The sequence below is a fragment of the Nyctibius grandis genome, chromosome 4 (genome assembly GCF_013368605.1).
Source record: "Nyctibius grandis isolate bNycGra1 chromosome 4, bNycGra1.pri, whole genome shotgun sequence".
Classification (NCBI taxonomy): Eukaryota; Metazoa; Chordata; class Aves; order Nyctibiiformes; family Nyctibiidae; genus Nyctibius; species Nyctibius grandis.
The window spans coordinates 29,210,466-29,232,737 of NC_090661.1; the positions used below are offsets into that span (position 1 = coordinate 29,210,466).

Genomic DNA, 22,272 nt, shown 5'->3' on the forward strand with positions numbered 1-22,272 from the left:
TTATGTAGGTTAGTATGGTTAGTATGACTTTTCACATAGGCATTAGTAGACTTAATTTACCTATGGTACACGGACCTCCCAGTTTCTTACTGGGCAACTTTGGCCAAGCCCTATCGCCACAAATTAGGAATAATGCCTTTGGTAATTTTTGCTTTCAGATCTCTTTAAGGGGACCCCCACTAGACATGTATGAAAGGGTTGTTCAGGCTGAGCTAAGGAGGCACAAAACTGCGTCTGGTTCAAGCTCCGCATCAGAGTCACACAAACATTGTGACTCCCCTTCCACGGTGTCGGTGGAAGGACTATCAGTTGATGACCTTTTGTCAGGTCCAGGATCCAAAGCAGGCTTAACACAGAAAAAACAACCCCTTGCTTCATCATGACTGCACCTTTTGCTCCCTTTTCTATACCTCCCACGCAAACCTTTTTTCACACTTCCCGCAGTCAGGGCACTGGATCTCTCGAGAGGTCGGTGTTCCGAGGCAGATCCTGAGTTGGCTCCTGTAGTTCAGGTTGTTTTTGTAGCCACGGCTTCACCCACTTAGCTGGTACCCATTTGGCTCCTGTATCTGTAACGACACATGCATACCCTCGACCCGACGTTATTAATTTCATTGGACCTTCCCACACACCGGTCACCCCATTTTTTACCATCACTTTGGCTTGTTCCTGTTCTTTCTGAAAAGCCTCCATACCTCCCTTTAACCCTGCACCATGTTTTACCGCTGGGGGTACAGAGTAGTCCTGTGGCAAGCGTAAAAAGTTTAGTACATAAAGCGCTTTACACAACCTGTCAGGAGGAGATAGCCCTGGCTCTCCCCCTTTTTGTTTTTGTAAAAGGTGTTTCAGAGTTTGATTCATGCGCTCTACAATAGCTTGTCCCGTTGGTGAATGTGGGACGCCCGTTACATGTGTTATACCCCAAAGTTGGAAAAAGTCCTGTGTGGCGCGTGCCACATAGCCTGGGCCATGGTCCGTTTTAATCGTCTGTGGAATGCCCAGGGCCGCAATAGCAGAACGCATGTGTCGTTGAACGTGTTTGCTGGATTCGCCTGTTTGCGCTGTAGCTATAATCAAAGAAGAAAAAGTGTCAATTGTTACATGAACATATTTTAACCTGCCAAATTCAGCAATGTGAGTTACATCTGTTTGCCAAATGTCCAAGGCCTGCAGTCCTCGAGGATTGGTTCCTTGTATCTGCGTAGGTTGCGGCAGTTGCTGACAATCAGGACACATGGCCACGATATTCCGAGCATCACTGTGTGACAAATGAAATTGTCGTCGCAGTGCCCGATGTCCTTGATGAAAAAACTCACATGACATACGTGCCTGCTGTTTAATGTCCGGCACCTGTACAGTCATTGTAGTAGAATTTGTGGGGTCAGAAACCAAAGAGTCCACTCGAGCATTGCCTTCTGCAATAAACCCAGGCAAATTAGTATGACTTCTTACATGTAGAACATAAAACAATGCAGTTCGGATTTGAATTTCTTGCCACAGAGCTCGCAGCAATTCAAAAGCACACTGATTACGTGTATGCTCTATAACAGATCTATCCAATTGCTTTACAATGCCAGCCACATATGCTGAATCAGTAACCAAATTAAAGGGAATAGGAAAATTCTGAAATACTTCTAATACAGCTCGTAATTCTACCACCTGAGGTGAACCCTTTTGTTGTACTACCATAGATTCCCACTTGCCGTCAGAATACCAGACAAGGCCCACCTTGACTGTTTTTCCAGATCCATCCATAAAAATGGTAATTCCATCCACAGGAGTGTCTGCGCACAACAATGGCAATTGGAAGTTCCGCACTCAATTTTATAACAGGACGGGAGGGCAAGTGGCAAACAACCTGTCCCGAGAAATTCTCCATGGCTGTTTGCAAAGCAAAGCTATTAGCCATACACCACTCAAAGTATTGAGCTACAATAGGAACGGTTAGTGATGCAGGATCTCTGGCCACAAGCTCCTGACATCGCATCCGTCCTTTGATGAATAATCTGTGCCAATAGCTCTGTAACGAATCTGATCATTCTGAATTCCATTGACCAATTATTGCATACGGAATTTGCCTATCAAACAAAGTGATAATTTGTATTTCCTGATTCAAATCAATACGATGTACAAATTCGGAATGTAGCCTGATATCTATTTCTGTAATCAGTTGCTGTACCTCTGCGATTTAGTGTGTCGTGGTGCTGTTAAATTTGTGTCCCCTGCTAACAATTGGAATAGAGACTGCAATTGTGATGACGTAAGCCCTAAGTATGGCCGCAGCCATAACTTGAGCCTTATGTTCCACAGTACCCACTTTTGCACATGCCTTTATCATAGCATTCAAATCTGGCTTTCCAGGTAAAGCTTCAATGATCTTTTGACAATCAGCATTAGCATTATCCCTAGCTAATTGCGTAACTAGAGTATCTCGTAAACCGACATCAAAAACTTGCTTTTCAGCTGCTTCTTGTAGCCTCTCAACAAAGGATAAAAAGAGCTCCTTGGGTCCTTGTCTTACAGTAGTATATAATTGCATTCATACCCAGCACGCTTTTTTTTTTTTTTAATTTTTTATTTTTTTTTTATGATTGAACGGATAAAAACAGCCACTCTATAACATGTCGCGGATCCTGCCAGCACTCCTTCCACTGGCCCGGTAATCCCATGGGATGATAGTTGGCAATGGCTACATATAAACTTACTGGTGTCTCTAAATCCACACGATGTACCTTTTTCTGTTGCATACCATTGACATATTGTGGGATTGTTTTTCATACCTTGCGGTAATACCGTCCACTGATATCGTTGACAAGGCACCATGTTGTTCCTACTAGGTATTGAAAAAGCAAATTAGCATTTGTCAATTTCATGTAAAAGGATAGTGAAAAAACAATCTTTCAGATCAATAACCAAAACGTATAGTCTGCATCAATAACTCCTGGTAAAACAAATAGACCTTGCAAGGTTACACTAGGACGTCCGAGTAATAGTGCACTTAGCCCATTTCCAGTGGGTCCCACAGCATTCAGTGGTACCTTAGGCACTCTGCTATTCTCTGTTGTGATCGCAGTTGCTGTGGTAACATCCAGTCCGGCGCTCCCTGCGGTTCGGGCTGCGAGTTGACTGCATAGGCCTGGAACTGGTTGGGAAGATTCATTTGTGTCAGCACACAGTTTCTCCCCGCGTTCTTTCTCCAGTTTCCCTGCACTCTGCAGCTGGTTGTTATCAGCTGACCTTGAGCATTATACTGAGACCTGCACTGCTTCACAAGATGCCCCAGCTTCCCACAGCGATGACACATTAAAACAAAGTTATCTCTCCCACTCAACTTCGGCTTCTTAAGGCAGTTTTTCTTAAAGTGACCTTCTTGCCCGCATGTATAACAATGATGAACTACCTTAACTGCTGCCGCAAATGTTTTTGCTAAATGCTCCATCTGAAATGTGGTGGTTCCTACTTTCTCACAAGCATCCATTAGTTCGGTTAAGGTGGGGTTATGATTTGCCATCCCTGCAATAACTTTCCTGCAGTCCTCGTTTGCGTTGTCCTTCGCTAACTGTATGTCACGGTTTAAAGCTGGGCTGGCTATTAAACCTGCGGCAGATGCCCTCTGTTATCCCCCCCCCTCCCCCCAGAGGGAAAGGGAAAGGGAAAAGGGAGAGAGACTTCTGGGTTGGAAAATTAAAACAGTTTTAATAAACTATAATAATGAAAAAAAAGTATAATAATAATAATAGAAATAATCAAATATATACAAATATATATACAAAACCAAGATTGAGCTCCCCTGAAGTCAGCCACGTCACCACCGGCACTGCAGGGCAGGCTCCGGGAAGGCCCAGCCTGGGCCTAGCGATGGTCGAGAGCTGGATTCAGGAACGCACGGATCGGGATCAGGGGCAGCAGGAAAACAGACGGAGTCCTCCCTGGACACCGGCCATAGCAGAAAGAGAGCGAGACCCTCGTGATCCCCCCGCTTTATACTGAGAATGACGTGTATGGGATGGAATACCCTCGTTGGTCAATTTTGGGTCACCTGCTCTGTCCGCTCCCCCCTGCAGCTGCGACCCCCCTTTGGCTCTTCACTCGTAAGCAGTGAGGAATTCAGCAGTGACCTTGGTTTCTCTCAAGAACAAGTACAGCAAGAGCCTTTCTCCACAACATCCCTACCGGTGCCTCAGTGATAACTACAAACTTCGAGCGTTATCAGTCCTGGAAGCAGACACTGTCCGCAAAAACATGCAGTTAGTTTCAGAAAGTGCAGTTAGTTAGAGGAGACTTAGCTGAAAGTAAAAATCACTGAAAGGAAAATCAGCCTGGTTTAGGCCAAACCAGGACATTCCACCCCTTATTCCATACCATTCACGTCATACTCAGATCACCACTAACTTTTCATTTTAAAATATATAGAGATAACATTAGTTTATGATTCATCTCTATACAAAAAAAAAAAAAGTTCATCAAGTTCATTTAGTTCAGGATTGTGGGTTTCCATCTGGCTAGGAGTCTCCCAGGGTAGGAGAGATGGTATGAGCTTTGTCACAGTTCATGCCCACGGGTTGCAGGTTAAAGATGTCAGTCTCGAGGAGGTTACTGGACGCCACTTGCAGCTAGCTCCGGTCTCATCACCACTGCTTCAACCCGAAAGACACTTATGAACACTGTTAGTATTATGCAGCAATTAACATCATGCAGTTCAGAATTAAGTATTCTCACCCAAGATCAGATCACCTTCAGGGACACATCGGACTCCACCATCCTGCAGCATCACCCACCACGTACATCCAGGTCCTTGAGCAAAAGCAATCCCATGAATGGGTTTACCTTTGCCCGTAGCAGGAAGAACCCAGACAGTTTTTCCCAACAGATTCCTTTCATGCACCACAGGGACTTTATCCCCTTCTACTGTATGTAAAAGGTCTGACTGAGCAGGGCCAGCTCGGTTGATAGATCCTCTGGTGTTAACTAGCCAGGTAGCTTGTGCCAAATGCTTATCCCAGTTTTTAAAGGTTCCACCCCCCATTGCTTTTAGGGTAGTTTTTAACAGCCCATTATACTGTTCAACTTTCCCAGATGCTGGTGCATGATAGGGGATGTGATATACCCATTCGATGCCATGCTCTTTGGCCCAGTTATCTATGAGACTGTTTTTGAAATGAGTACCATTGTCCGACTCAATTCTCTCTGGTGTGCCATGTCGCCACAAGATTTGCTTTTCGAGGCCCAGAATAGTGTTCCGGGCAGTGGCATGGGGCACAGAGTATGTTTCCAGCCATCCGGTGGTCGCCTCCACCATGGTAAGCACATAACGTTTACCCTGGCGGGTTTGAGGGAGTGTGATGTAGTCAATTTGCCAGGCCTCCCCATATTTATATTTCAACCACCGTCCCCCATACCACAAAGGTTTTAACCGTTTGGCTTGCTTAATTGCGGCGCATGTTTCACAATCATGGATAACCTGTGCAATAGAGTCCATGGTTAAGTCCACCCCTCGGTCACGAGCCCATCTGTATGTTGCATCTCTCCCTTGATGACCTGAAGTGTCATGAGCCCACCGAGCTAAAAATAGTTCACCTTTATGTTCCCAGTCCAAATCTATTTGGAACACTTTAGCAGCCTGATCTGCTTGTTGGTTGTTTCGATGTTCCTCAGTTGCCCGACTTTTAGGTACGTGAGCATCTACATGACGTACCTTCACAACTAGTTTCTCTAGCCGAGCAGCAATATCTTGCCACAGTTCAACAGCCCAAATAGGTTTACCTTTACGCTGCCAGTTGCTTCGCTTCCACTGCTTTAACCACCCCCACAAGGCATTTGCCACCATCCATGAGTCAGTATAAAGATACAGCCTTGGCCACTTTTCTCGTTCAGCAATGTCTAAAGCCAGCTGGATGGCTTTTACCTCTGCAAATTGACTTGATTCACCTTGTCCTTCTGTGGCTTCTGTGACTCGTCGTATAGGACTCGATACAGCAGCTTTCCACTTCCGATGCTTTCCTACAAGACGGCAGGATCCATCGGTGAACAGGACATACTGCTTTTCATCCTCTGGTAGTTCATTATACGGTGGGGCTTCTTCAGCACGTGTCACATCCTTTTCTGGTGGCATTCCGAAGTCTTTGCCTTCTGGCCAGTCCATGATCACTTCTAAGATTCCTGGGCGATTAGGGTTTCCTATTCGAGCCCTCTGTGTAATTAATGCAATCCATTTCCTCCATGTAGCATCAGTTGCATGATGAGTAGTAGGAACCTTACCCTTGAACATCCAGCCTAGTACTGGTAATCGGGGTGCCAGGAGAAGCTGTGCTTCAGTACCAATTACCTCTGAGACAGCTCTAACTCCTTCATATGCTGCCAGTATCTCTTTTTCAGTTGGGGTGTAATTGGCCTCAGAGCCCTTGTATCCTCGACTCCAAAATCCTAGGGGTCGACCTCGAGTCTCCCCTGGCACTTTCTGCCAGAGGCTCCAGGTAGGACCATTGTCCCCAGCTGAGGTGTAGAGCACATTTTTAACATCTTGTCCCATACGGACTGGTACAAGGGCTACTGCATGCACAATTTCTTGTTTAATCTGTTCAAAAGCCTGTTGTTGTTCAGGGCCCCACTGAAAATCATTTTTCTTTCTGGTCACCTGATAAAGAGGGCATACAATCTGGCTGTAATCTGGAATATGCATTCTCCAGAAACCCACAACGCCTAAGAAGGCTTGTGTTTCCTTTTTGTTAGTTGGTGGGGACATAGCTGTTATTTTGTTGATCACCTCTATTGTGATCTGGCGACACCCATCTTGCCATTTAATCCCTAAAAACTGGATCTCCCGGGCAGGCCCCTTGACCTTGCCTCTTTTTATGGCAAAACCAACTTGCAGAAGAATTTGAATTATTTTCTCCCCTTTGTCAAAAACTTCTGCTGCTGTATCACCCCATACAATGATGTCATCAATATATTGCAAATGTTCTGGAGCTCCACCCTCTTCTAGCGCAGTCTGGATCAGTCCGTGGCAAATAGTTTTGTATTTGTTTGTCTAAGGCAAATCACTCCCCAACTGAATGGCTCCCACTCGGGTGGGCTGCTTCCATCCCCTCGACATACCGAGCAAGCCAATACCCCGCCACCCACAGCAGCCGCGGCCCCGAAATCACTGTCCGCAAGTGCGTGCTCTCTTAATTTTCTCTAGAACCTGGCCGGGTCCGGGCCAGACACAGTAACCTGGACTGGCTGCAGCGTGAATAACTCCTCCACGCTACCGCCTGACTTTCCCAACCCTCGGGCTCTGAAGCAATTATGTCCCGCTTCCACCTCTTCAGAAAGGTCTATTAAGGGTGGCTCAGTCTCAGATTCGGGTAACTGGACGGTAGAAGGATCAATGTTCCGCTGCTGTTCCCTGGGCGGTGGGGGGGAGCTCTGGCGGCGCGGAGGGTGAAGGGGCGGGGAGAAGCTCTGGCGGCGCGGTGGGGGGGGCGCTCTGGTGGCGCGGAGGGCGGGGGGGAGAGGGGGAGGCTCTGGCGGTGCGGGGGGGGGGGAGGCTCTGGCAGCGCGGAGGGCAAAGTCACTGTGAAAGGAGCTGTAGCCGCCTCAGCCGCCGCCTTTGCCTCTCTATCCTCCTTCAATTGCTCCAGTGAGTCTATAACTAATCTCCATGTCGCCAAATGACACAGTGGCAATCTTGTCCTCCCTTGAAGCAGCCTCAAACAGAGAAGTTCCAGCGCTTTGCCACGTACTAACTTCGAAAGCAGTCTGCGCTGTAGCTGGCAAATTATTCTTTTTACACCATAATTTACAATTATTTACACCAATTATTTACATCAATAGTCTCCGGAGCAAATGCTCATCGTATTTTACCCCTCTCTTAGAGAGGATATGTCGGAGAAGCCTTACTATCACACTTTCTTCTTTAGAAATATTTTGGCCCATCTCCTTTTTCCCCGGCTGCTCACCTCACTGGGTGTCCCGTTGCAACATACTATTCTTTTCTTGCGAGTCGTCCTCCGGCTCGCCCCGGTCTTCAGTCCCGCTGAGCCGTACTCCAGCCGGTGTACCTCCTTCTGGGCTATTCCCCGAACTTGCCGTTGATCAGCGTCTCATCGGGGTCACCATCTGAGGAGAAGGAACACGCCTCCACACAATCCAATGTGAATCAAAGTGAAGACGCTTTATTAAGCATAAGCTGTCCCTTTTATACATTTTGTACTTTCCCTGGCTGTAAGCATGTGCATTGCTACTGGTTAATATTACGAAACATACTCTTCTTTGATGTGTTGATTGGTCACTGCTCTGCCACTGGTCCTTTCTTAATTGTCTCCATCAGTTCTTGTTTCTTCTCCTCTGTGTTCGACTCCCACCGGCTACTCCCTCAATTCTTGTTTGCTCAGCTACTGTTTTTCCTCATCTCTCCAAGGTCGGCTTGTTGACACTAGCTACATGAATCTTGTCATGCAGCTAGGTCCTCACTCCATACTCTCATACTTCTGGCTCATTATATGACCACTCTCCTCCAAAAACCCCTCTACAATTTTCCACTTTTAGTCTTCAGACCAATAGGAGGATTTGGTCTGGTAAACTAAGGCAGGCATGTTGTCGTTTGGCTTAGATTTGCCATACAGAATTCTCTAAACTGAAATTTTGAGAGACACACTTAGAATACCAAAACTTATATAAAAATAAAGCTGTGTTTAAATTAGAGGTTTCACTGAGTAGCTATTATAGCAGTATCAAATAACATTTAATCCAGGCTTTTGAGAAAAAATTTAAGCCTAAGAACAGGCAGTGCAAAAACACTCAGATTTACTCAGGAAGTTACAAGACCAGTATGAAGGGAGAAAACCCACTCTGGTAGGAAAGAGATTGTTCCTATTCAGTAAAGAAATCCTGCTTATATAGTGAGGTCTCATTAAGTATCTAGTTCCCAGATTTAATAGCTTCTTTGGAAGCCCCCCGCAAAAAAGCAAGGTCAGGTGATTAAAAACCCAGCAAAAAGATGCCACAACTGGCACTAGCATATTTATATACTATTTGTTTAACTAATTTGATATCCTTCTATGATAAGGTCACCTGCCTAGTGAATGAAGGCAAGGTGGTAGATGTAGTTTTTCTGGATTTTAGTAAGGCTTTTGATACTGTCCCTCACAGCATCCTTCTGAACGAGTTATCCAACTGTGGGATGAGCAGGTTCATGGTGCGCTGGGTGAAGAACTGACTGAAGAGCGGGGCTCAAAGGGTTGTAGTGAATGGGGCTACATCCAGCTGGCGACCGGTCACCAGCAGTGTTCCTCAGGGTTCAATTCTAGGGCCAGTTCTGTTCAATATATATATATATCAACAAGCTGGATGCAGGAGTTGAAGGCACCATTAGCAGGTTTGCTGATAATACCAAACTGGGAGGTGCTATTGACTCTCTTGAGGGACAGGAGGCCTTGCGGGGGGATCTGGATAGATTGGAGCATTGGGCTATGATTAATGGGATGACATTTAACAAGTTGGAATGCCGATTCTGCACCTAGGATGGAATAACGCCAGGCACGAGTACAAATTGGGAGAGGAGTGGCTGAAATGCAGCCCTGCAGAAAGGGATCTGCGGGTGCTGGTCAGCAGCAGGCTCAGGAGGAGTTAGCAGCGTGCCCTGGCAGCCAAGAGAGCAAACCCCATCCTGGGGTGCATCAAACACAGTATAACCAGCCGGTCAAAAGAGGTGATTATCCCGCTATATTCAGAGTTGGTACAGCCTCACCTGCAGTACTGTGTGCAGTTCTGGGCCCCACAATTTAAGAAGGATGTGAAGGTTCTTGAATGCATCCAGAGGAGGGCAACGAAGCTGGTGAAAGGGCTGGAAGGAACGTCTATGAGGAGTGGCTGAGGACTTTGGGCTTGTCTAGTTTGGAGAGAAGGAGGCTGAGGGGTGACCCCATTGCTCTCTACCGCTTCCTGAGGAGGGAAAGTGGAGAGGGAGGTGCTGAGCTCTTCTCCCTGGGATCCAGTGACAGGATGCATGGGAGTGGTTCAAAGCTGCACCAGGTGATGTTTAGACTGGACATTAGGAAGCATTTTTTTACCAAGAGCGTGGTCAAACACTGGAACAGGCTTCCTAGAAAGGTGGTCAATGCCCCAAGCCTGTCAGTGTTTAAGAGGCATTTGGACAATGCCCTTAATAACATGATTTAACTTGGTCAGCCCTGAATTGGTCAGGCAGTTGGACTAGATGATCATTGTAGGTCCCTTCCAACTGAAGCAGTCTGTTCTATTCTATTCATTTATCAAGCTTATGTTCCCCAGATCTTAGTAGCTCCTGGCCCATTAAGTTTTCCCTTTTCCCCATCTGAAAGGTTAACAAAGACAATAATGATTTGGCAAATGCTGCTGAACTGCACAAGCAAGAAAAAAAATTGCTACTCTTTTTTTTTATTCTAATAGTGCTGGCAATAAAAGTTTCCTCCTTCCCTACTTGACTCAGGACTCATTTTAAGCAACTTGTTCTGTTGGAATGAAGTTTCAGAATTAGTCAAATATATTAAGATATCTGGAACATTTTTTACCCAAGTTATATATATCCTCTATTGTACAAGCTTTGTGGTTCTTCAAAACCTCAATTTCAAATGAGCAGTTAGGAAATACCAGCATAAGCACTGATGCTAACTAAAGCTTGCATCTCCCAAGTCAGTGTTACAAAATGCCCTTAACTACAGCAGCCTGACCACTGCATAGTGCCATGCTCTTTAAACAACCGACAGAAACATCTCAAGATGGGCAAAGCATAGCTCACAATTGAGTCTTCAGAAGGTGCCTCACCGAATCACTCACTGAAGCCATCTGTTGCCCGCACTTCATGATGGCATCCCATTTGGAAGGTATCTTCAAGTGCTGCATCAAACACTCCTGTAACATGCAAACACAGTGCGGAAGGAAGCCACCTGTTACCGTGGAGAACTGCAGAGCATCAGCAACCTGTGATGGAAGGGAACAACATGCCATGACCAGCATCTGTTAACCCAAGGCAAAGAATGGGGAGGCTTGACAGTGCGGATGCATATTAGAAGTAAAGTATGCTGCAAACAAATTAATCCTCATTTTGACTGCATACAGTTGCAGAGCTAGTAATCTGACTCCTTAAAGCTGTTAAGTTACATAAAAGGGTAAATTAAGTTTTAAGAATTACTTGTAAGTTATATGTTATATTAGTCTAAGGCTCCTTCTAGCCCAGTACTTGTCTTCAGACAGCAGGTGGTTAAGAGCAGTATCAGAAGAGAGTAAACACACAATGATACTTCCCTAGGATACTTATGGTTTTGCCTTTTATCTAAAACCTGAAATAGTGATGCAATTTAAGGAAAACATGATGAAAGAATGTGTAAGTTATTAAAAACCTGTTGCCTAAAGCCTGATTTTGCCAGTAAAATTTATCTTTGACAGCATACAGAGCCAGAGGGGAAGCAGACAACAGCCTCCAGCAGTGACTGCATGGCATATTTTTTTCTTGTTTCTTATTCTGGTTTCATCCCTTTTACCCTTTTGCAGTAAGAGCAGGAACAGCCCTGACTGTTGTCTGTAACTAGGGAACATAGACACGAGTGGGACTATTGCAACAGATGCAGAGAGAAGACAATGGAAAAGGGAAGCCTGGAAGAGAGTCCACTCACCAGGGGAATGGAGAGGAAAAAATAAAAAGCCTGTATCCACACTCAAAACCTGGGACTGAGCTATCTGTCATTAGAACAGCCTACCCTTCAGACTTCCTCTGCTACTCAGAAGCCCAGATTCCCACCCAGTCCCCTGAAATCTCCACTGACCTCTCATAGCCCTTTTCTCCTTACTACTCTCTCCTGAGAAACCTTGAGCCAACACTCAACATAATCACCCACAATCCCACCAACAAAACCATGAGCTTACAGGCCAGCCCAGTTCTACTGCGACTGTTACAGCTGAAGCCACTGTTCAAGCTGTTCTACCACACACTGCCCATGTGCTGCCTAGACCAGACCACATAGTGCTTGGCAGCACCAGCTCAGCCCCTGCAATAGTGACCACAGAATTGTAACTGATCTCTTCCAGCCTCTTACAGTGAGGGTAAATTCCAAGACCAAACCCCCATTCCTAACTTATCTATAAAATCTTTGGGGGAAAAAAAAAAAATCTCTTCCTGCCCAACAGCAAAGGCAAACAAGTTGGTATGATTTATTAATGACTAGGGCTGCCTCTAAGGCATTATCTAAATAGCTAACTGCTGCCTTCTCTGGGAGAGAAGCCATCTATTTGCTAAGCCTACCAGAAGGAAGTGCTAAGCCAACCCATTTACTGAATTTCCAAGGAATAAAAGACTGTATGAAGGTTATTATGAAGAAAATGCAAAACGTTAGAGCACCACAAATAGAACAAGCAATGTTGGACTAAGGAAAGAAACGTGAGACTTCCTATGCTCTGTGGTAGGACAGAGAATCTAGAACTGCCTCTGTTTCTGCTAAGCTGACTGCATTGCTGCAGTCCAAAGAAGTCTACAACCACCAGCTGAGAAGTGGCAGAAAACATACCTGGAGAAAGGAACTGCAACAATTCAAACTGATGAGTTCAATGAAGAGAAGAAAATGGAGAAGACCCAGGTGAAGCTGACCTTCACTGGATTGTAAGCACAAATCACCAGCTAAAGAGGAAGTTTCCATAACTCATTACTGAACAGTCCTTTGTATTGAACTTCTGACTACTAAAACCTTCTCTGGCTTTTTTCTCTCAGTGGCCAAACACAGATGAATATGAACCTCACGAAAGACCTTCTCAAGCCATCAGTGACTTTTACTCGAAGTCAAAACAAAGATGATGTTCAAATCTATGTAAATATATTCCATTCTTCTAGATGGTTAGAGAGAGAGTTTCTAGTAAAAAATTTCAATGCTTTCCAAACAAAAATACTTAAATATTTAAACAAAAATTAAGAGATCTTTGTGATCAATATTCATAAAAAGTCTAATCCGAATGAACAAGTTATAGAATAAACTTGCCCACAATGAGAACAATGTTTTAGCTTTTACTGTGAAAATCTTTGTCCAAAGTCATTGCATGCTAATGGCTTGGATTCAAGGCCAGAAAAACTATGACACACTAAAGAGTAGTGTATGTGCATTGATCTGTGAAACCAGACAGCAACGGTGACTTCTTCACTTGTACATTTTATGATTAAACCTTGCATGGACCTCTATCTTACAGAAAGTCTCAAGCTGTAAAATTTTCTTTATTCTTTCATCACACACCTCTGGGAAGAACTGTATTCTTTCTTTTGGTAGTACATAGATATGCAACCAACAACACTTTACAATAAACAGGGATTTTGGGGCGTGAGAATGCTCTAGCCTCACGATGCAGTGTGGAAGTGTCCCAGAAGGCAACGTCACTGACAATAGCCAGGTGCCTGCTCACTATGCAGCTTTTCAGGCTGCTATAGCCCAACAGGTACACACATTCACACCAAGGCAGTCAAATGTGAAACAGCAGTACCAGACTTCCACAAAGATTATCATTAAAAGTTATTTTAACAGGTGATGCTCAAGTACTACAAGAACATAAATGGGGAAAACAGTGATCATCAGAAACCTTTCGCTGCCATCCTCTACATGTAGTGTTAATTATATTAGGTTACTTATTGCAAGGAATAAACAGTTGCAGCAACTGGCCAAAACCAGGATAAATAACACTTTTCAAATTATGCAGGCAGGATCCCACCTAATCCAGAGTTCTTCATTCCACTGCTGTGTTTTTTAAGCAGTCTCACTTGTGCACACAGCCTGTTCCAATTTTAACAACACTGAGAAGCTGTCTTTAAGAAGTGCTTCATAAAAGCATCTATGAGAGTTTGCTGAGAGGTACATCCCAGTTATTTGGTCCAATAGTACAGAGTAGAAGACAAGACAGCTTAATTCCACAATATCAGGTACACTGCAGGGTAGCCAAAACCAGACTTCACTAGCTTACTTACATTAGAAGTAGGATTCAGGCCAATGAATCAGAGTAATTGAATCTAAGCCTAGAGATCTACCAGTGCAAGAAAAGCATGCATGTCAGCTCATACCAAGGGAACAGAACAATGAGTGCAATTCTGTGTACCTCAGACCCTTGGGTTGATAGTTCTGGTTAGTTATTTCCACTGTATCGGTTACATGTTCTCCCAGTACAGTTGGGAGCACTGGTGGGAATTTTCACCCCTGCCTTTTTCATGCAGTCAGGACTTAACACTGACTGATATTTGACCTGTATAATTTTAGGGGCAAAAGGCCAAACTAAGATCAGAAAGGGACTGAGAGAAACCTCTGCTGTATAAAGCTTACTACATAGCCCATATTAGGGTTTTGAAGAGTTACTATAGGCAGTCACATCTATGACATGAAAAGTCAGTATATAGGCAAGGCCAAGTCATACATCACTATGCATAACATATCCATGCATATTATGAAAGATCATAGCCATTATGTTATTTTCTTCTCTCTCAAAAGGCTCTAATTCTCCTGTTAGTCAGGCAACATTAACTACCACAACTACCAGGGCGAGCACCAGCACAAACAGATTTTTGTGGTAACTTGGCCTGTTCTCTCACTTCCACCACTGCTTTTATTAGCAGGTGCTTCCCAGCACTGGATCCCTGTAGCCTGAATCTGTTTCTACACTTGTGAAAGGGGCAGAAAGAGTAACAAAGAACATAAAGCACAAGCTGACCTGGCTCCTGTTTAAGTCAAAGTAGACTCAGGTTGTGCCAGGTTTGATCAAGACCAGTTATTACATCTTAAAAAAAAATCACATTAAACTTACTGCTAATATTAGATATTAACTACCTTTTAAAATGGGTCTACAGAAAACTCTAAATAACACTAACAGCCTTGCCTGCTGTTTTTTTTTTTAGCTAGAACAAAAATGCTACATTTACATGGTTCAACAACTGTCACATTCTAGTAATATTAAACCTTCTCTGCAAGAATACTCTGAACAAGGCTGAAGTTTCTCTTGTTAAAACTTTTGTTCCCAACCAGAACATCTGAAGGGTACCTGTGTATCAAAGACATCGAAGAGAAGGACACCGTACTGGTGAAAGAGGCAGTCTGAGATCAAGTGGCAGTCATGCATGACCTGAAGCAAGGAAGAGCTGTCAGACAAACTTGTGTCCAACCACAACTTTTTTGGTGCAGCTAGGTCATTATATATGTATATGATCTCTGCCACCACGAATGTCCTCACACATCCTGTACTCTTACCTTCAAGATGTTTTTATCTTCCAGCACCATTTGTAATCCGTTTTTGAAAGCCTGAGGTCCCAGAAGGAAGATATCAAATAGAAAAATATGGCTCTTCATTGCTATCTACTACAAATTCAGTTGCAAAGAAAATGAGTGAAGGACAGAAGAACAAAGGATTTGAAAGTAGGAGAGTGCACTGTTGCCCACAAGCCATTATCTCCTATGTACAGGCTTATGTTGGGCAGAGCAGGTTTAGTTTCCTTACTGCCAATTCATAAACAAGTCGTTTTTTTTTTTCCAGAGATGCTCAGAGACTCTCACAATAATTAGAAAGAATGACCCAGTAGTCTACTATACACAGTTAAATACAGCATTTTGAGACATATCAAGAGCAAACCCTATGCACAGTACTTAAAATAAATTCCTACACCTATTATGGTGACATTTTAAAAGAACCACTTCCAAAAAAATTCTTGTGCCCATGACATTCCTTTCATTGTCAAAGACCTCTATCAAAAAAAATAAAGGACATCTGTTTGCTATCCTAGCATTTCAAACAGGATATAAAATTTAGGTTTTGCCTATGTTAAAATTCATAATGGTTTAACAAAAGCTGCTATTTGAAAGCAATTTACCCATACCAAAGCAAACATGTTGTGGACACTTACTTCTGCATAAAAAAGTTAAGTTTGAAGCATGAACTCCCACACAAGTTTTTGCTTTGGATAAACACACTCACTTTTAAACCAATTTAAAAATAAACTAAGATGATTTTGAGCTAACACATTAAGCTATTCTCCCTTCTGTCCCTTCCTTTTCAGATGTTGGTAATATCATGGCTAATTAAGATACTGGATCATCTTTAGATGGATTTTAGTCTTTCAATTATACTGGCATTGTGATTAGGTCTTGCAGTTTTTCATTAGGTAACAGATGTACTAGTGTAATACCTCTACCTGTATACAATTATATAAAGGTGACAAACCAAATATGTTACATTGTTATATACAAATGTATATATACATACAAGTTAAGTAATTATTATATTGCCTTATAATGGCATAATTTTTTCCATAACAGGTCTTTTATGAAATACCTGATCTCTCTCGAAGAACATAATATCCCTTACAAAAACAGTTACGTGATTAAGTCTTAAACACAGGCTAATCCCCAAATGTTTCTCAGTTATGCCTCTCTTTAGTGGAACATTTTGGGAAATATCTGCCTCCTACCGCAAGCCATAAGAGTTTTCCATAACGACATAAATTAACACCTTCTTCTGCTATACTGACAACACACTGCTGTTTTAGGTGCAGCACCTAATGAAAAAAAAAAACAGGGATAAAATAAATAGTGCTAGAGAATGACAGGCAGAGGGACAAGTAATAAACTGCAGTCTTTCTGGTCATGATCCATATTTAAAAAGGTAAATACAGATCAAAACCACAATGAATCTCAGATATATAGCGATCCAAGAGAAACAGACACTGTATCAGTCCAGTTACAGATAGACAGCTGGAAATTCCACAACTAGGAACATCAATGATTGATTTAGCAGAATTATGGATAAATAAAGAATATAGACTCCCCTGATCCCCTCCCAAAAAATTCTCCTAAGCAGGTTTTAGTAACTTCCTTAATAAGATGTTCCTTTCAGTTAAAAAGGAGAACTCATTTTCTAAGTTATAAAAGAAAAAACTTACTCTCACAGACACAAAAAGTTTTCAGTTAAGATAAAGCAACCTTTAGTGCACATGTAACACAAGAATAGAAGGCATAAACAGAAATTTAAGAGTCAGCTTCTTTTTCAAGCAATTGTTAGATTCCTCTGTAAGCAGGGAAATCTCTTCCTGTGAGGAAGAGCTTTTTCCTCTGTACGTGCAATAGCTTTACCATAACAAGAGCCCAAATCGCAACTGATGTTACAGCAAGACAAAACGGCATGGAGGACCTATTGTATTGCTGGTCTAATTCAGGATCTAAAAAATGCTATTAAATTTAATAATAAATCTATCATTGACTCAGAGTTCTGAAACAAAGCCTTTCTACCAAGTCCACTTATGTTGTTATATATGATTTAAGAGAAAAAGGTCCAGGCATGTCTGGACAAACACCTACAAAAACAACACAATCAATTCCCTCTTCAGATGCCAACAAATCCTCACGTTGTTCCCTTCCTAAACAAAATAATTATTCACTAAATAGTGATACTGACCCTTTACCTCAGTTACTGGGTGATACAGAGTCTAAAAACAGCAACTAACACATACTGATGCAGATTCACATCCACACACTGCAAACTCACGTGCACTGCACTCTTTCCCTGCACGTATGCATACTTTAAATATACTTCAATGCCACCAGAGACATCATTTCTACTTAACTTAAAGAAGCCAGTTACTACCTATTACTCAAATTTCAGTCTGCAAAAGTGATTTCCAGTATAAGATGTCATGAAGTCAGTGCTCACAATCCTACCACTTAATGGATCTACTGCCAATTAGAACGGAACGGGCTTAGAAGTAATATACGCTGTATAACAGCTTTCATTAGTCCTTACTGCTTGGCCAAATTTCCACTGGAAACAATCAACAACTGTGTACTCCACATTGTCTTCTTCCTTCTCCTCTAAAAGGAAGAAAAAAAAAAATCATTAGACACTCCCTCTGCTGGAATAAACTTTGCACAAGGTATGTCTTTTAGTCATATAATCACTCTACTTTTCTGGTTTAGCTGTTCAGTTCTTCCTTCTCTACTTCCTAAAGACACCCAAACAGATTACTGAATTGCCTGATTCAGATATGTACAGTCTAGAGCATGAGTCAAAATTCTGGTTTTTAACAGAAAAACTGATGAGTTTAAAAGTGAGTTGCAGCATTACTTTTTGTTGTTGTGATGCATAACGGAAACAAAAAGGTTTCCATTTAAAAAATTACATCCATTTAAAAAAAGCACCCTAATTCCCAGGCTTGTCCAGGGCAGGAAAAAGATTGTAACAAAGACAAAACTAACAGACAGTGACACTACAGAACGTGGACAGCTAAGTGATCAAGGGGGCAAAGATAATTTAAGCCAGATTTTAGTATTTCTTAACACATACTTAACAATGTCTAATGAACAGGTAAAGAAGGGTTCTCTTAAAGATTCTCCCTTCTCTTTAAGTAAGATGCAAGTGTTAATAATATGCATCCGTGACAACACAAGGACAATCTTCTAAACTCTAAAATAATAGTCAATTGAAAGATCACAAGAACAAATTTTTAAAGGCTCTCCCAGATCACATCAACCCTTGCTCATTTCCTCCCCCACTACTCAGGTCAATGCAGCTAACCTTCCTTTAGCCTATACAGGTCTTCCACTCTTGTCACGGCTCTATGGGAACAGAACAAGCCAATCGCATTTTGGATCTGTACCTGTGTATATGTTATACAGCAGGAACCACACAACCAAATCAATGCAAGCACGTGACGGTCAGCATAGAACCAAAGAGCAATAGTCTTACTGAGCTCTGAGTTATCTATCATGTCACATACATTTCAGGAACAAGTATAAGACTTAAAGTCACCAGAGAGGAATGCTCACTAGCTGAAGCACATTGATTTCTCCAAAAGATCAGTTGTGCTGCTCAGCCACTTTTACAGTTGATGAGAGCTGCAGGATAAACATTCTGGAAAGCAGATGAGTTTCCTTCTGATGTTGTGAACGTATCTGCAGGCAAAGAGCATGCCTGCAGATAACAAGCTCTGTACGTATCTTTCTGTGACTGTTGTTCTTTCAGAATACATTCTGTTCTGATACAGGCAAACCAAGAGATCACAGCCTCTGGGAAAGACGTTGTCCGACAAACACAAACTAACTACATTGCTCGACTAATGTCCACAGTACCTGAGAAGGAGTATTTTAAGCTATTTGAGGCTCTGAGCTGGCTCTCTATGGAAGCGCAAGGAGAACTCCATGGGCCACAATCTGCCAGTCCTGTGTCTGCTTGTTTGTTCCCTTCAACAGCTGAAGTGCACCTGCATGAGCAAGGCAGCCATACGTAGCACAGAAGTCAAAACATTACACATTCCACCAGCATGGACATTTTAATAAAGAAAATTATTTCGTCCAATGCCATCTACCTGCGTCCAGACAATGAACAGCTGCATGTGAAGTAACTTCCCAATCCAATGTGCGTGGTTCTTAAAGATGATCTTGAAGCTACCCAACAATAAGCTTATTTTGCACAAAAGGGCCTTTATTTCAGATAAAATTTCACATTTATTCTGAAAGTAAAAGGTGAAAGCAGAACCTGAACAGATGTTCACTGCAAAGGTCAGCAATGGTTTCATGGGAAGAGTTCGAAGTACGAAGAATGAAGACCTGAGCCCAAGAACCATGCAATTCAAATATCCATAAGACTTTACACTGAATCAATAATATTTGATCCATTAGTTAGTTACTGTAATTGGAGGGTGATTTTACAAGATCACCAATGCATAAAACAGTTATATCCACTGAAACTTTACTGTAATCACGTGGAAGTTATTAAATCATATAAAATGGTAGTATCTCTGGACCAAGAGTTAGAAAACATTCACCTGACTGAAAGATGTCACATATAGGATGCTTACTTTCTACGACAGGAACAGTCTGAGGTCAAGAATACTTCACTAGAGAACATGATGTATTAGTATAAATTTCCTTATATCGATATAAAAACATCCCATTTTGATTACAGAGCTCCAATCATGTACCTCTCTCTCAATAGAATAAAACATAAAAAAACCCTTTCTGATCAGCCTTTAGATGTGGCTGAAGAATTTTGTATCTAAACTGTCTATTTAAAGGATTAACACAGGAATCTGCTACTGAGGTGAGCATATTCAAGTATGTGCGAATGTAGGCTTACTGAAGAGAGAGAAAGAAGACAAGACAGCAGCAAGCAAGAAGACTGCTGCTAATCACAATTCTATGTTTTTTTAAATATATTTTAAGGACCATTCAGTAGACACCACTTCATTCCTACTTAAGAGGAAGAATAAACTATTCAAATGTGGTCTTGTGAGAAGACTCAAAGCAAAGCCATCTAGGAGCATGGGTCTCAAGAAGTTTGAAACATATTTTTACCAGCTTCCCAAAGTCACATTTATATATGTTTTGAGAGCATGTGTATAAACCTAACCTTCCCTGTGCAACTGTCCTGGAACTATTCCACCACAAAGGAAATGCTCATGGGAAATCCTCCCTGAAACCACAAGCTGATAAAGAAACAAACCAAGCAAATTCTTCTACCTAGGAACACTAGTGGGAAGAATGAAAAAGGAAAAAAGTGAGCGACAGAAATAGGAAGCAATAGCTTTAAAGAACCTTTTACACAGCGGAAGTCTTCCACTCGCCACCTTGTTTACCTCTTTAAAGTAGAGAAATACAAACTTGGCACAGCTGAGTTTGAACATCACTATTATACTAAATATAAGTGGTGGCTCCTCTAGCAAGTGCAGCCCACCCCTTCTCCTGCCGTGAAAGGAAGCAAACATTTCAATGTACTCAGAGAGCACTGCTGTTCCCTTCCCTGAGCCTGGTTCATCCAGCAATTCCACTGCAATAGAAACAAACAATTTATGCTCTAGTGCTGACAAGCAACTTTTTGACACTAGTTATCTCCCAAAAAAGGAGAACCATAACCAATACTAACCACCATAGGACATGGCCATACATACAAAAAAAGAAATTGAATTTTAAAGTCACTTTGATATACAAATCTATATAAAATAACCTACATCGGTAGCCTAGATAAGGTGTATTTCAGAACTCTAGCATTTAAGCAAGACTAATGGCTTAGCATCCCACCAAAACCAAAGTCAGTATCGAACTACAACTGATTACTTTACAGACTATTACATATACAATAAAGCAGATACAAGGAAAAAGGCAGAATGGAGTCAGTTAATCACTTGGTAAGTCCAATAGCTGCCTTCTAGCTATTTCCCCCTCAGCACTTTGCTCCTTGTCCCCAAAGCAAAGCAGATGCCAATAGAAAAGCACAGGACCTTTATACATTAGAAATGTTTTTCTTAAATAATCCCATATTATTATCACTAGTGAATCATGGAAAGAGGCTCAGATAAACAGACCGTTTAACAGAGATGCTTTTGCCTGTGTGAGTGAAAGCAAAACCAAGTTAATGAGAACTTTAAGCAATTTAACTTCCCAGCAGAGTCCACTAGTGAAAGTCTTGCACATATAAGAACTTACACAATGAACGTAACTTGCCTTAAGGACAGGAACAGGGGGCATGCTTATCTCAACTGATAACCTTTGGAGTGATTACTTTCATCAGTGGTCTTATTGGACTTCATTGATTATTTAACTAATAAGCTTTAAAGCAGGACAGTCACAAGACCTCGACAAAGTGGGGAATTATTACGATTTCACTGACAACTGGGGAACAAAATTTGTGTGATTTATACGACATTCTAATTCCTATTGATTTTAGAAGAAAGATGTGCAACTGAAGAATTCAGCCAAGTAACCAAAAAAATGGATTTAAAATACTGAACTAAGAGTCGGCATGACCCCTGTGCCACAAAATGCAGTAAGAAAAGCCTCACCATTGACTATTTCATGGCCAAAAACTATCTTTACTCCTGGAGTGCTTCTGCCAGTTTCCAAGTTCTTCACTGAAATGGCGGAGAGGAAAAAATACAGACATACATCAAGTTCCACTGTTTGGGGTAAAAGTTTATCATTTGCAGAAGAAAGCAAGACCATAGGACCAGGTAGCAGTATTAACTACAAAAAAAAAATAATCAACAAATGGGTTATTTTACGTGACAGCTCTTTCACTCTCCAGAAGACGTTTTCTACAAGATCACGGTGCAGCCAGCTTCTACTTTGAGTGTATGTTTTATTCATCCCAGTGCCCGTTTCGGCTCCCGGGGAGCACCCAGGGGCGCTCCGTGGCGCACAGCGCGCACGCTGGGGGCGGGAGGCTGCCCACGCCCCGTCACACAGCGCCCGCGCCGCTGCCTCAGCGGCCAGGCTCGCAGCGCGGGCCTCGCCTGCGCCCCCTCTTCTCCCCCCA

The 22,272-nt window shown here is 42.5% G+C and overlaps 1 protein-coding gene across 1 annotated transcript in view; it reads right to left on the reverse strand.

Annotated features, from left to right (window-relative positions):
• Nucleotides 1-22,272, reverse strand: part of EXD1 (exonuclease 3'-5' domain containing 1) — a 38,568-nt gene that overhangs the window by 16,093 nt on the left and 203 nt on the right. The window contains exons 2-9 of the mRNA XM_068397351.1: nt 21,800-21,868; nt 20,622-20,787; nt 19,092-19,222; nt 17,767-17,834; nt 16,439-16,525; nt 15,225-15,329; nt 15,019-15,099; nt 10,798-10,941 (exon numbers count right to left, since the gene is read on the reverse strand). Of these exons, the coding sequence (XP_068253452.1) occupies nt 10,798-10,941; nt 15,019-15,099; nt 15,225-15,329; nt 16,439-16,525; nt 17,767-17,834; nt 19,092-19,222; nt 20,622-20,787; nt 21,800-21,868 (851 nt within the window). The remainder of the gene's footprint in view (nt 1-10,797; nt 10,942-15,018; nt 15,100-15,224; nt 15,330-16,438; nt 16,526-17,766; nt 17,835-19,091; nt 19,223-20,621; nt 20,788-21,799; nt 21,869-22,272) is intronic.